Consider the following 16042-nt stretch of genomic DNA (forward strand, 5'->3'; position numbering starts at 1 on the left):
AAATACTAATGCTTTCCTTCCTTGCTTTCCATGTGCGTGTACATGTACATGTGTATAAGTCACAGGCACACATGTGCCACAGTGTGCATGTGGAGGGCGGAAGACAGCCTTGGTTGTTAGTGCTTGCCTTGCTCTCTCTTTGAGAGCTTATTCACTGCTGCAGATGTCAGGGTGGCTAACCATTGAGCTTCCAGGGATTCTCCTGTCTCTCCCTCCCATCTCAACATAGGATTCCTGGCATCACGGATGTGTAGTGCTGTGCCCACCTTCCCATGGGTCTGGGGATTAGAACTCAGATCCTCGTGCGTGTACAGCAGGCTCCTTTCCCAGTGAGCCCTATCATCTCCCTAGCCCCAGAACGGATTTTTTACTCTCTTGGGTTTTTTTTGTGGGTTATTTGTTTGTTTAGATAGGGTTTCTCTGTGTAGCCCTGGCTATCTTGGAACTCACTCTATAGATGAGACTGGCCTCTGCCTCCCAAGTACTGGAATTAAAGGCTGTTCCACCATGGCCTGGCTTTACTGTCATATTTTTAAAATAATCTCAGACCTGTTGTATCCTTTCATATTACAATATTTCTTTTTAAACGTGGCATTTTAGCCACAGCCACAAAGTAGTACAGCCCCAGGCAATGACTTAAAAAGTCCATAGAAAGATGGCCCAGTCTCCTGGCTCATTAGTATCACAAGTCAGAAAGCATCGTCTAATACAGATGCTGAAGGAAAGAAGTAACAGAGGATCGCAAGCGTTCATGTGGTGAAGCTGCAACCCTCGTGTTCTGCTGGTAGGACCGTGAGTTAGCCGCACTGCTGGGAGGGAGCCTTTGGTGGGTCTTCAGTGTTAAATGAGTCTACTGTCTGCCTTAGCAATCGTGCTCCTGGCTGTAGCCCAGATAACAGGGACAGGAATTCAGACGACAACCACCATCACTACCTCATAGGGTCTGAAGATAGCAAGAATGAAGCCCTAGGTTTGAGTCCCACCACCACAGAAACAGTCTCCTAAAACCATTTAGTGATGTTCATGGCAGCTGTATTCACAGTACCTAAAAGGTTGAACCGCACTCAGATGCCTGCCTATTCCCCATGAATGGGTCAGCAGTGAGTATCCCCTTCGTACAGGGAAATCCTAAACAGAAGGGATGAACCATCACGAATGTCACCTTACGACTACCTGGTCTCCCGTGGGTGATAAAGGTGAAATAAGTCACCTCGAGTCAAGCCTGATGACAGGCCTCATGGGGTGGAAGGAGGGAACATGTCCCTCCCACCTCCGTCTGTGTGATGTGGAGCACACCTGGGCTTTGTGCCTAGCCCTTGTCGAGCTAATGCAATCTGAATTTAAACAGTACCTGTGTGTACTGTCCTGTGCCGTTCATTCTGTCCTGGCTCCAGCCTGCCGTGTTGCTGAAATGCTTGCTAGAGTTATTTGGATACACGTTATAAGACAAGTTTCTCCTGACTACGTGCATGCATAAGCAAGAACCCCTGGCTCTGTATTATCGTTGCTGTTTTTTAATGAAAATGTCCCTTGAAGGGTGGCAGGCTGCTCAGGTGCCAGGTTGTGGCACACCTTGGCTGTTCTGAGCTTCCCCAATCAATAAAGTCTTTACTGCCATTCCCTTGGTAATGGCTCTGCAGAGGCGTTTTGAGCCTGAGCTCCAGTGGCGGCAGTCCCCAGTCCAATTTCCAACCTATCTTTCCCAAACAGCCTAGAAACAGCAGAGGGCTGGGCTGACCCCAGATAATTGGAAACTCAACCCGCTTAGAAGTAATCAGGCTCTCTCTGGGGTCCAGAAATCTGGAGAAGAGCAGCAGCACACCTTACCCATGACTTCTAGGAATTCCCAAGGCTGTGGTGGACGCTTCCTGCACACTGGGAAGGTATTGCAACTCCCTGGCCTCCATCTGCTGGGTGTGGTGGCACCACCCCTGTTCCCAAGGTGTGAGGTCTTTAGATACTGCCCTGCGGAGAACCACTGTAAAGGGCAAGCATTGGGACCTGACTTTGATCCCCAGAACCCACATGAAGGAGGAAGTAGAGAACTGACTCCTAGAGTTTTACACACACACACACACACACACACACACACACACACACGGGAAAGTAATTGACGGCTGGTGATGGACTCTGTCATAAAAGCACTTGTTCCGTAAACGCCTTTACTCAAAGCACGGACAATCTGAGTTTGATCTCTGGAACCCACATGATGGAAAGAGATAGCTCATTCGTGCACGTTGCCCTTTGATCCCCATATACACACAGTGACATGTTCATGCCCACTGCCTACCATAAAATAATAAATAAATTAGCATTTTTTAAAAAAGAGCCATTGAGGGACAGGCTTGTAACTGTCTATAGCAGGCTGCTGTAAGACGGGGCCTGTGCCCTGCATTTACTCCTGTTTCGAAGGTCAGTCCCATAAGAGTTGGGTCATTCTGTGCTTCTGATGGGAGTGACCACAATTTGAGGGTTGCAACTTTTCCCCTGCAGCCTTTCCAGTGAAGCCTCACTGCTGTGCTCGCTGAGCCCTATTCCTGGCTGTTTTCTCTGGGGATAAGGGGTGTGTGTATGTGTGTGTTTAGAAATCCAGGAGAGCAGAAGCCAGGAGTGGATCTAGCCCAGCAGGACTTGAATGCTTTGGCCCAACATGGATTCCCCAGCACCACAGAGTGGGAGGGTTAGAAGTCCCAGCTGAGACATTCTGTGAGCAGTCAAGCTGCTTCCAATGCCTCCTGACCTATTATGGCTCTTAGGAGGGTTTTGTCCCCTAGAGCTTTTTCTAGTAGAGTTTGTTTTCTTCTCATCACATCATAAGTTCAGGGGCTGGAGAAATGGCCCCATGGTTAAGAGCACTGGCTGCTCCTGCAGAGGACCCAGGTTTGGTTCCCCCCCCCCCCCACATGGTGGCTCCCAGCCTCCTGTAACTCCAGTTCTAACAGAGCCAATGGTTTCTTTGGGCCTCCTTTGGCTCCTGCACGTACATAATGCACATAAACTCACACAGGAACACAAACACGTTAAAAAAAAAAAAAACAAACCTCCTGTTTATCAAAGGAGATCAAAAATTTCAGAGAAGTACCAAGAAATAAAGTCCACCATTCCACTATCCTAGAATAACGCAATTTGAGCTTTCTAATCTTTTCCCATATAAATGAATAATCCTCTGTCTGCTTTTTGAAACTTGATTTTCTCCCTAATAATCTTTTGAGAAAACTTCCCTTAGTGCTTATTTAAGCAGTTTTGTGTAGTAATTGTTGTGACTATGTAGTATCTCACCATATGTATGTGTATACTTATATATATATGTATTTCTGTATATACATATATGCATGCATATATATTATCATTTCCCTGTTATTGGATATTGGGTTGCATCCTCATTTCTTCTTGTATATAACCCTGGTATACAGTTTTGTATGTGCATATTTTTGTCTTTGTTGTTATTTTCCAGACACTGTAAGTAAGGTTGTAACATACAGCATTTATCCTAGTTTGGAAGGGTTGTGTTAGGTTGCCCATCTCTCCACATTCTTATCAACACACTTGGTGTTTTGTTTTGTGTTGTGTTGTTTTTGAGGCATGGTCTCACTCTGTAGCCCTCGGTGGCCTGTAATTCCCTGTGTAGACCAGGCTAGCCTTGAGGTCCATCTCCCTCTGCCTCGAAAGTACTGGGGTTGAAGGTGTGTGCCATCATACCCAGCTTCCACCTACCAATTACTGGGATTTTAGGAGTATGTCACTATGTCTGGTTTACCTAGCGCTGGGGACTGTACCCAAAGCTTCTGTATGCTGGCCAAGCACTTTCCTGAGTAAGCTACATCCCTGACCCAGTTTTTCCCTTAAAAAGGGATCCAGGGCTGGAGAGATGACTTAGTGGTTAAGAGCATTGCCTGCTCTTCTGGAGGACACAGGATCCATTCCTAGCATCCATATGGTGGCTCCCAGCTGGCTGTAACTCCAGTTCCAGAGGATCCAGCACCTTCTTCAGGCATCCATGGGCTCCAGGCACAGTGACACACAGACATTCATGCAGTCAAAACACCCATACATGTTAAAAAACAAACAAACAAACAAACAAAACAAAAAAACCACAAACAGTGATCCTTGGCTTTCGCCATGTTAGTCCTTATAAATGTGTTAGGCCATGGTGGACACGGCTTAGCAAGTGTCACCTCCAGGTTTCTGAGGTACCTGGAAGCTGGAGGTATAAATATCCCTTGAGGACTCTCCTTGTGGGTTGTGTACCCCACCCCCACCCCTGCCCCAGCTCACAAGACGTGGGTTTTCTTGGGAAGCCCTTAGGCCCTGGAAGTCTCCAGCCCCTGTCACCCGTTAGGCTCCACTCTTCTGAGCACCTGAGCGGGTGAAGGATCGGAGAACAGATATCCTGTTTTTAGCCCAGACTAGTGTCTACCTCACTGTATAGCCAGGGATGACTTTCAACCTCTGATCCTCCTGCTCCATCTACCAGATTCCAGGATCGCAGGCGTGCACGCCCCTGCCCGCTTTATGTGGTGCTGGGAGGGGGGGGGGTTGTTAAATGGAGACCTTCATACACTCTAGACAAATGCTTTGCCGAGCCACCCGAAGGCCCAGCCAGAGTCTGCTTTATAGATCCGAAGCACAGAATCTGTCTTGGATGGCGACAGCCCCCTGCAGCTCCCTGCATTTCTGGGTTCTCTTGGAGTCTAGCTGTTGAGTTGTGAATGTCTGTCTCCCCGCTATCACATCATAGAAAGGAGTAAAAGCCAGGCCTGACAGGTAGAGGTGTTTTTTTGTTTTTTTTTATTTCCCCCGACGGGGCACCTCTTGACCTCCATCTTCTTGCCAATGATTTTTTAAATCCTAAATGATTTGGCAATAATTGCTCCTCTTGGTGTGATTATTGCCCTTCACTGATGGTAAATCTGTAAATTCCCCAGGGTCCCGAGAGCATTTTGGTATGCGGAGCCCACAAGCTGGCCCAGACAGGCTTCACTGCACATCCCGCTGGCTGCCCATGTCCAGCCCCAGCTCCTGCCACCCTCACCTCTCCTTCCTGCTGCTCTGCCTCATGCTGACTGGTATCATGTCATTGTCCCAAGCATCCATCCTGCAGATGCTCTTCCATGGGTGACAGCACTTCCTCTGAGGGATTAGGTGTTTTGTTTTGTTTATTTTTTCAGATACCATCTCCCTGGGCTACATCAACAAATGCCAGCCCAAAAAGGTCCTAAGAAGGCAGTTTTCACTGTCCAGTTTTGTATGTGTGTGAATGCACATGTGTAAGAGTTGTTTTGAGGCAGTATTTTATGCATCCAGGCTGACCTTGAATTCACTATGTAGATGAAGATGACCTTGAACTTCTGGTCTTCCTGCCTCTATCTCCTAAGTACTGGGGTTACAGGCACACACCATCCTTCTTAAGGTATGCAGTGCTGGGGCTCGAACCCACAGCCTTGTGTATACCAGTCAGGAACTCTACTGACTGAGCTACAGACTCAGCCCACATGGACACAGTTTTGCTGTTCCCCGAGCCATGGCAGGTGCCAGGCAGGACATAGTAGTTGGGATTCCATTTGTAGGGAGCCCAGTCATACAAAGGTCCCAGCACCTGGGTGACGATGGATGCTTGAGTTGGAACCCTTGAGTATTTAAGGGCTGAATCAACAGTTTTAGGACAGTTGCCTGAAAGGGGGCAAGCAAGTCTAACCTGAGATGTCTGGCTATCTGTACCTGAGGCCACTCTGTGCAAGTTGTTGGGAAATCCTGAAGATTTGGAGTCTCCCGTTCATGTGTGGAATGCCCCATGCTGCCCCACTACAGTGGCTAGATACCACTGGCTGGCTCCTCCCAGATGGCTGGATGGTCTTCACACAGCTGTATGAAAGTACATATGATAGATACAAAGCAACCAAACGAACAAACAACTCCAGTCAAGCTCTTAGCCGTGCCCCCCAACACTGTCCTAGAGAAAGACTCCATGTTTTCCTGTAGATGGAAATTGCCACTGGCACTATTATTTGCTCAGGATTTCTTTAAATTAACTCTTTAAAAATTGTGTTTTAAAAGCTACTTTGGTTTGTTACTATAAGTAGAAGGCCAGAGTGTATTGACTTCCCATATTTTAAGACTGAATACCATCTGATTACCTGGGGATATTGATGGGAATCAGTTTGCCACTGTTGGTTGTAACATAGCCAGGAAACACAGGAAGAGAGATCAGAGAATTCCGATGAGGATTTTCAAGTGTGCTGGTCCCTGGTGCCCCTTTGCCTCCGACTGTTTGCTGTCCTTGCTAGGCAGTCCCTCTCTCTGCTTTCCTTTCCCATGTCTTCCATTGCTATTTCTACTGCCCACCACCTTGACCTAGTCCTCTCTTCTCATGATTGTCTTTCTAGTTTCGGGATCTATAATTGCACATTTATCTAAGTGGGTGCACATGTACATGCATGCGTGCATGGGTGCACTCGCCTGTGTGTCCACACACACATAACTTCACTTCAGATTCTGCTTATGAGAGGAAACATGCTATGTTTGCCTTTCTAAGTCTGGCTTGTTTTGCACAATGTAACAGTTTCCAGTTGTATCCGTTACACGTGTCTCCAATGACACCGTCACACTGGAGACCAAGCCTGCAGCACACAAACCTTCAAGGGACACCCCAAACCATATCCAAACCATGATGGCTGCCTTTTTTGCTGTGTCCTCATGTGGCCTTTGCTGTGCTTGTATGGAGACAGTGGTGGGGTCTCTTTCTCCTCCAGTAAGGACCCCAGTCACATCTAAGTACTCACACCAGGGGTGGGGCTTTGCTGACTTCGGAGGACACAACTCAGCCCATGACATCCTCCCCACACCTATACTGTGAGAACACTGAAGGCAGGAAGTCGGGCTAGTCACCGGGCTGAAACCCTATCAAATAGGCAAGGTGTGTGTGTGTGAGAGAGAGAGAGGGGGGGGGTAGATTTTGTTTTTTATAAGTCTCTCTTCACAATTAAAGCAAACCTTTTGACCCGGGGACTGTAAAGACTTGCCAGACACTGAATTAGTTTTCACAGCGCAGTCACCTGGTCACAGAGTGTTTAGCATCCGGTAAAATGCAGCTGCTCTGTGGCACCAGGTGCTCCTCATGGCCTCAGGTCACCAAATCACTTTGACGGCTGCTGATTGATTTCACATTGCATAACTATATACTGGGGATGGCGGGGGGTGCGGTTGCGGGTGGGCAGCAGGCGATATATTCAAGGTGGGTTGACTTTAAATCAATACAGTGACAATATTATCTTGTTTAATTCTGACGATCAAGGCTTTAAACATCAGATCAAGCAGTTTATTATGTCAAGGGAAAAAAAAAAAAGAAAAGAAAAGAAAGATGAAAACCCAGGAATAAAATTCTCCTGACATAACCTGTGAGCATATTTCACTAATGACAGGCCATCATGATTGGCGATGACATCGTGGGTGACGTTGGCGGTGCCCAGCAGTGTGGAATGAGAGCTCTGCAGGTGCGGACCGGGAAGTTCAGGTCAGTGCCCACAGCCACTTCATTTATACCTGCCCTTCGGGGTACCCTCCCAGGGCAACTGCCTTCTTGCTTTGTTCTGTTTCCAATCAAAGAGGTTTTTCTTGCTAAACAAACAGTGTGTGGACATCCACAGCTTTGTCTGTGGCTGGCCTTTGCAGGAAACCACTGTCCTTAACTGTGAAGGGGGTGAGGCAGAGCGGCCCTGGGTGCAGAGCCTGGACTTCGAAGCAGATGTGAATCTGTGTGGAGGGTAAAGATGCAAACCTTCTGCTGTCCTAGTGCTGTGGCCAGGGAATCAGGTTGAGTTTGCCCACGTTCCTTTGGGCAGTGGGCTCAGAACCTCTGCAGTCATTGAGGTTACAACTGGCCTCACCCTGTCTGACGTCTTTCCTTCTTTTGTTCCACCTTCCCCAACCTGTGAGAAGCACAGAACCCAGAGACACAGGCAGCTCTCAGGGATACTCTAGGTCTGACGTTCATGAGCAGTTGCTAGGAGTTGAGCAGTTAGGGCTGCCCTGTGATGATTGGCCTGCTGTTTGCTTTGCCATTGAGGGTGTCTTATGTTTCAGCAGTGTCTTGCTTATTTATTTGTATATATTATTTATTGCTTAATAATTTTTATTATAATTAAAATATAATTACACAGTTACTCCCCATCCCCTATTTTATATTTTGAGATGGGCTTGCATGTAGCCCAGGCTTGTCTCAAACTTGCTCTGTGGCCAAAATTGATCTAGAACTTCTGAGTCTTCTGCCTCTGCCTCCCAAGTGTTGGATTATCGGAGTGTGTCACCACACCTGATTTATGCTGTGCTGCAGATCGAACCCAGGTCTCTGTGCATTCTAACCGTGCACCCTGCTGACTGAACCACATCACCAGCTCCTGCCTTGCTTGTTTTACTGGCTTGCATTGTGGCCAGACCATTCAAACAGAGCACTGTTTTGTCAATGCTAGGGAGACTTCATTATCTGGGTTTAAGGGATGGTATGTCAGTCACACACATCTGAATGATTATCTTAGGCAGGGCTAGAATCCACCGTTGCCCTGCCTTTCACTCTGAGACTCATCCCCGGTGAGAAACCTGAGGGAAGCCTGAGCTGAGGCTGTCTGTGAGCTCGGCACATGGGAGGGAATCTCAGCCACTCGCAGACTCTCCCACGTTGGAAGCCCCAATGCACATGAACTACAGACTTCCTTTCTTCCCCAGCCTCTCAGAGGAGGATCTTAAGGCTCCACTGGTTATGTCTGGCCTGAGAAGGCCCTGCTCATAAGCTACAAAAGCATTCTTTCCAAGTGGCCTGCTTGACCCTTCCTGGTCTGTTCACACTGATGTAACACAGTACCTTATTGTGAAGACAAGAAGTAGAGTCTCTCGTATCTCTGAAGGCTGGGGTGTCATGTCAGTATGTTCAGTGTCTGATTCCAAGATGGCTCTGGGTGTGTCTTCCTGCATTTTCAAAAGAGGAGGAATTGTGAATCCTAACGTTTGGTTGGAACAAAGAGCCCACTCCCCAAGCCCTTTTCATGAGGTATCTGTTGTGGTGATAATTATTCGAGGGTTTCTACTCCACCCTTGATCATATAGTCCTCAAACAAAAAAACACAAAACTTTTATATTTATATTATATGTGTGTGTGTGTGTAAAATAAGCCTTAACAGCATGAGAGCTGGGCAGGTATCAACCATCTATGCAATTTTGTCTACTCCCCTGCCAATTACCCCGAGATAAAACTTGCTGTGTTCTGCCTGGGCTGCTCCTATTCCAATTGGTCTGCCCTCATGGCCATGCTTCATGACCCAGCTACCCCATGGCATCTTCTTTTCTCCTCTCCTCATGGTCTCTGCCCCAGACCCCAAGCCCAGGAAACAAGGCCCACCTACCTCTCTTCTGCCCAGCTATAGAGTGTAGGAATATTTATTCAACCAATAGTTTTAAATTAAGGAGCCTGGTTACATAGCACTACTTGGTGTACATAAGGATTTCCCCATCCCTAGGGCAAGCCAGACCTGGGGGTGGTGGTGGGGAACAGCATTTAGCATTACAGTACATAGCATTACAGTACATAGCATTAAGGTACATAGCATTACGGTACACAGCATTACAGTACATAGCATTATAGTGCATAGCATTACAGTACATAGCATTACAGTACATAGCATTACAGTACATAGCATTACAGTACATAGCATTATAGTACATAGCATTATAGTACATAGCATTATAGTGCATAGCATTACAGTATGTAGCAATGGACCAAACCTCAACAGGTATTAATCTCATGACCAAACACCTATAAAGGCCAACACTGTGAACCAGGAGTTAGTTTCCAACACCAGAATTTAGGGGATACGTCCAGGCCGTAGCAGACCTTAAGGTCCCTGATCCCTCCTTTTCCCCAGAGTCGCAAAGCCTGATTCTGCTGTGCTCCTGGCCAGGGGCTCCTCACAGGGCAGTGGGACTCGGCACCCTTCAGGGCTGTGCTCTGTGTATGGCGGTGTCCCCTGCTGCTCAGAAGTGGGAACTCAGCTAGCACATGCTCAGTGTGTGTTTCAACTTACCGGTCAAACATGAGTGGCACATTTGTGTTTGAAAACCCAGAAGTAGGGCCACTCTAGTTTCTTTAAGGAAAACATGTCTTAATTGAGTTGAGGGAATGCGTCCAATGTTGGGGTCTATCAGGCCATTCCAAACCCATGTGTCTAGTGTCCCCAGAGTGAACTGTGCCTTTCCTCTTGGCCAGAATGAGCCTCTAGGCTGCAGAGTCTCTGAGGAAGACCCCACACTACGGTAGGGAGGCCTATACACAGGTAGGATGGGGGGGAATCCACCATCTCTAGTTCCCCTTTGTAGAGATCTGCCTTCTGCGTGCCACTGAGAGGGAAGTGTCAGTGGGGTGGGGTGTAGTTCCGTAGAATGCTTACCAAGCATGTGTGAGACGCAACTCCCAGCACCGTAAAAGTCACAATCAACAAGCGGGAAGTGATGTCCACTGACGGAGCTTGCACTGGAGGGAGAATTCTGTCCAGAGGGAGATCATCTCCTTGGTACCCACAAGCACACAGGTTTAGATTTTCCCTTTATTACAAAAATGGGATTATAATGTGCAGTACGCTTTTGTCTTGACTGTTTTCTGGCATCTTTCTGTTACTATGAAGTGTTGTCTAGTGCCGGGTCCCCCACTGGTGTCAAGGGATGGTGACCGTGCTGCCGTGGAGAACTACCACTAGGCTTCCAGAAACTGTCCCCGTTCCACAGGACGGGACTTGTTTGGAAGGAGGCAGGTCATCCTTTGCCTGGCTGGTGGCAGAGTAAGAACCTTAATATTTGCAAAGGAGCAAATGGGTCACCCACAGTGAGGCCGCTCTGGCATAAGAGGCTCAGTTTGTGCTGTTGGACCTGAGCATTGACATGACAAGGGATCTAGCTATTAAAGCCCTAGAGACACTTACAGGTGTGACAGCCATGACGCCTGGAGAAGTGACTTGTCCCAATGCGAACATGCAAGAAACACTGTTTTCAGAGACCAAGTAGGGAAAGCAAGCCCAGCTCTGATTTTCCACAGTGAAGACAGTTTGAAGTGTTGATACTTCATTAGACTTACTGTTAGAGACCCTAACCCTGACCTCTAACCCTAACATTGTGCATGTTACACTATTAGTGGTAAATTGTAGTCTAACCCTAACCCTAACCCTAAACTTTTGTGACTGGAGATGTGTATTTGTTCCTACACTGTCCCTTCTCACTACAGGGGACACCCTTAAGTCATAGATGCACCCTTAGGTGGCCTGACTGCACGCTGATGTTCCTTAGCCCTAAGAGGAGGTCGCCATCCTAGCAGCCACTTTGGCATCCTGCCAAAGAGGGATCATAGCCCCCCCCCCCCACACCCACCCCAGTTCGGCAACTCTGCTCCCCTGCAGTGCAAGCTCTCTGTGTGTGCCTGTGAACAGCCTCTGAATTCAGACAGGCCCAGGTCCCTTTCTCTCATCTTGTCCCTTCCATATTTATCTATCAGGTCAGAGGACCAGCTATCAGTGAGGTAGCTTTACAAAAAAGGCCTGGCTGTGGGGGCCTCTGACCCAGAGCAGATCCTGAAGTGGGTCATTTGGTCTCACCCTTACACCAGGGAGGTCTCCTCATGGTGCCTGTGGATGACGCAGGCAGGGTCTGGTTTCTAGGCCACGCTTTTCTCAGAGGCAAACAGGAACCCTGTATAGCCTTAAGCTCCTGCTGTGCTCATGTGGAGCTCTGGAAGGGCCCTCACAGAATTCTCAAGGAAACTGTATCCAGGAAGGTCTATCAGAGCTCTCCCAAAATAGACCCAGCTGCCTGGAGTGGTGTGAACTCCCTACCCAGAGTGAATCCCAGTGGCTGGTGACTGTCTCACTCAGAAGAGCAGAGGAGGACTGAGTGCCGGAAACTTGAGTAAAAGGCCCAAGGTGTCAGCATTAGGCTGACCAGTACTGGGCTAGCCTCTGGCCTGGCTGCATCAGACTCCAGCGTTAGGCTGACCAGTACTGGGCTAGCCTCTGGCCTGGCTGCATCAGACTCCAGCGTTAGGCTGACCAGTACTGGGCTAGCCTCTGGCCTGGCTGCATCAGACTCCGGCGTTAGGCTGACCAGTACTGGGCTAGCCTCTGGCTTGGCTGCATCAGACTCCAGTGTTAGGCTGACCAGTACTGGGCTAGCCTCTGGCCTGGCAGTATCAGACTCTTTCTCTGTACTCTGGCCCCTAGGACCTCCGGTACTGGAGGCTAGTCCTATTTCCTGTTGATAAAGGGGAAATGGAGCAACCTCTCGGAGGATCCTAGAGCTCCCACTACCATTGTGCCACCTCCCGGCTGCAGATGCAGAAACTGAGGTCCAAATGGAGCAGGGCCATCAGTGTGGGGCTGTCCTGCACTCATGCCGCCTGCTCCACCTGCTCTATGATCGTCACCTTTAAGTCCTAGATTGTCATTGCTAAAGCAGTGGTCAGTGGTCAAGATCACAGAGCACAGGTGGTGGCTGTGCCGAGTAGAAAGGAGAGGAACCAACTGTCAGCAATAAGTGACTTTCACTGCACACCATGCCTTCAGGGGACTCCTGTGCCAGGACACTGTTGTAAAAGCAAATGATCTTTCAGGGTGCACTTGGCTTGTCCGTGATTTGTGAGTTTGGGACTCCTTAAAAAGGGAAGCCATCTCACCAGAACTAACACCTGCCCGCGCATGCCCAACCAGAACAGCCCTCGTGGGAATGACTGGAGACACAACTCTGCCTGCCCCAACACAGCCTGGATGGCCCAGGAAGCGAACTTAGTGGCAGCTGCCATATTCCCATGCTTTTATCTTGTCCCGAGCCTCCTTACGGCCCCCAAGCACATCCAGAAAGCACTGCACACTTCAGACAGGGCTGCTCCAGGAAGCAGGGGGTGGTGGCTGTGAAATCTGTCTCTGTGCCCGTGACAGGTAAGGATGGGGCTGTCACACACACTGTCTTTACAGCACTCTCTGGTGCACGGTGGAGGGAGAGGCAACCTTATTTCACCCCTTGCTCATACCCAGGCTCCACATGTCAGCCAAAAGGCCGAGCTCTTTTCTGTATCCGTGCAGCCAGTTGAAGCCCACTCCCCTTGCTTCTTGTCTGGACAGGGTACTTGGGGAGTATTGGGGAGGGTGGAGCTCAGAGAAGACACCGAGGGCACCTGGTGGAGTTCAGCATCCAAGATACATTGGCCTTCTCTAATCTACTCTCCCCTCCCCTCCCTTCATTGTCCTTTCAGTCCCATCCTTCCTGAGCCCCAACATCCACCTGGGCCTCATTCAGACGCAAAACAATCTTTCCTTTTCTTCTTACATGTACCGCCTCCTGCTCTGGCCACAAGAGGGCGCCTTGTCACCAGGTTCTGGGAGAGTCAGCCCTTCCGGAGTTCAGGACTTGAACACACAGATCACACGCAGCAAGCACATCAGGCCCCAGTGCACCCTTAAAAGCACTCACAGCCAGCCTCCCTGTCCCTCCGCCCCTTACACTCACATATTCACATCCATGCCAGCTCGCTCCCATGTATGCTCACCCTGCCTGCTCCCCTGTTGCCGTGCGTCTTTGTCACTCTGTGGTCTGGCCACCTTGCTAGACTCAGGGCAGGCTGGGGTCTAAGGAACCACAGCAGCTTCTGTGACCCATGGAGGCTTTTTTGTGTTCTTCTCCAGCTGGGACCTTCACAGGGGGAGAACCCAGAGAACTGTGTGCATTCTGGGCCTGGGGTCCCTGTGACACCACAGTCCTTGCCCACTAAGTCCCCTGATGTCCCCTTCTCATTCTTTCTTTGAGCCCTTTGTCATGCTGTGCTCTTCCACCCCTGTCTCCGTGTGTCCCCACCCCCATCCTGGGCTTTGCCTAGATTCTTTATGGGCTTCCTTTATCATAGAATCTCAGTATCTTTCCACCAGCAGGGGGCGCCACTGGCTCTGGGTGGGGAATAGAGAGGCATGGTGACTTTCCACACCATGTGGCAACACTAGCTCCCACCCCAGGCCTGTCTATACTCCAGACATGCGTTGCTCCAGGAAATAGGGAAATGGCTTGGTGAGCAAAGCACTTGCCTTCCACACACACCAGTTACTAGAGGAAGAAAAATGTACCTGTGTGCCACAATGCTCAGTGTGTACTTAGACGGCATGCTTATCTCTGCGCCCACGTGCGTTTGTGCAAGGTGTGAAGCACTCTCCACGCCACCTGGCTGCATCCTTCCTTACCTTTCCCCTTACTCCTCCGACCCCCACTGTCTCTCCCCACCCACTACTCCATCACTCCCCACTGGCCTTCATTGGGGAGCATGAGCTGTGGTCATCAGACAGAGCTATAGAAGCATCCCAGCTGCCCCCATTCCAGCCTCTCCCTAAGTGTCCGTCCGTCCTCATGGGCAGACTTGCTTGGGTTGGCCTGCTGGTAAAGGCTTTAGGAAGGCAGTGAGATTTCCTGACTTCTATCTCTTTTCATTTTATCTGTTTGGTTTTTTGTTTGTTGTTGTTTTTTGCTTTTGCTTTTCAGTCTCCTGTGTCTAAATTATACAGAGAGCCTAGACAGGAATGGGGCAGTGCTTGACAGAAGTGTCGGGCAGCTGGGGTACCATCAGCCTGCAGGGCGCTGTGGGGCTGCAGTGGGTCCCCACGCTCGAGGCGTCTGATGTCACTGAAGAGATGGGCTTGTTGTTGGCAGTGGGCTTGGACTCTGTGTGCCACTGCATGGCAGCCCCAAAGGGTTCAGATTACAGAACCAAGACGGGCCGTTTCAGGTTTTTCCAGGCTGTGAATGCCAAGTTCCAGTTCTGCCCAGCTCCCTCAGAACCTGGGGGCCATGGTAAAACCCACCAGCCCCTCCCCATGCTGTGCCCTAAGCAGCTCCTGTGACCTGGGAAGGTGGTTATCCTGCCTTAGAATCAGAGCGAGATTGGTGAGCCCTGACCTCTGACCTGTTAAAGAGGGAGGCTCAGCTTGGGGAGTCTGTGAACAGCAGGCTGCTCTGGCCTCCGTCTTAAGCACATCTTTCTGTGAGCCTCTGCTACCTCACAGCTGGGTACGTTTATTCTGGAGTGTACCAGGAGTCTCGGCCCGAGGATACAGATGCTCATGGGCAGTCGTGTTTCCGGTAGTGTGTAGCATTTTTGCTGTCCTTATTAGTTTTTTTCAGGGGTGGGGTGGAACAGACTGGAGAGGAAGGGGTTAGCCTTCTTGGAACCTACTACTGAAGAGGAAGCTGAGTTTTTTCCACGTGAAATAGTTTAAAATAAACTTCGAGGGGGACGCAGACAGGGCTGCTGCAGCCAGATGGAGGAGCCTAGGGTGTGTGTGTGTGCCCCAGCTGGTATCTCGGCTCCTGCAGCCCTGACTGAGGAAGCACCCTGCAAGCCCAGTGGACTGCGGACAGGAGATGGGCAAGCCAAGGCTTCGGGCTGGCCCCTGGAATGTTGTCCTGGCTGTGCTGGAGACTGCCGGGCGGCTCAGATTCCCAGGATTCATGATGAAAACAATTAGCCAGCTCTTTACAAAGAATGCAAGGCTCCCGGTAAGCCAGGAGAGGAGCCTCCTAGCTGCTTCCTGTCACAACCCTAGAAAGTAAATAGAGTGAATTATTTAAACTCAGTGGCCTCTGGGGTTTAAATAATTCACATTCAGGAACAGTAACAACCCCGAGACCCTGGAGTCCCTGTGAGAGTTAAGACCCCACTTTCCCCTTCTTTCCATCGCTTTCTAGCTGCCGAGAACAGTCCAGGGCACATGATGCTATGAGGTACTCCACGGAGATGTTGGACATCAGACCACTCACTGCCCCAGTGGTGGGGTCCTTTTGACCAGAAACAGCTTCCAGTGGTACCATGAATCAAGGCCCAGAGAGTAGGTGGCAGGCATGCCCAGCCTGAAGCAAGCTCGTGCAGTTGGGAGGTAACAGGTAGCTATTGCCAGAGCAAGGCTCCGGGTGCCACAGGTACCTCCTCTAACTCAATGCCCAGCTCAGGGCCTGCAGCAAACTTGCACTGCTGCAAAGC

At 49.6% G+C, this 16042-nt stretch overlaps 1 protein-coding gene across 3 annotated transcripts in view; it reads left to right on the forward strand.

Annotated features, from left to right (window-relative positions):
- Positions 1–16042, forward strand: part of Lhpp (phospholysine phosphohistidine inorganic pyrophosphate phosphatase) — a 95806-nt gene that overhangs the window by 32225 nt on the left and 47539 nt on the right. For all 3 annotated transcript variants that reach the window (XM_006508298.4, XM_006508297.2, NM_029609.1), the window contains one exon: positions 7419–7510. In XM_006508298.4, coding sequence (XP_006508361.1) covers positions 7419–7510 — 92 coding nt within the window. The remainder of the gene's footprint in view (positions 1–7418; positions 7511–16042) is intronic.

The sequence above is a fragment of the Mus musculus genome, chromosome 7 (assembly GCF_000001635.26).
Source record: "Mus musculus strain C57BL/6J chromosome 7, GRCm38.p6 C57BL/6J".
NCBI lineage: Eukaryota > Metazoa > Chordata > Mammalia > Rodentia > Muridae > Mus > Mus musculus.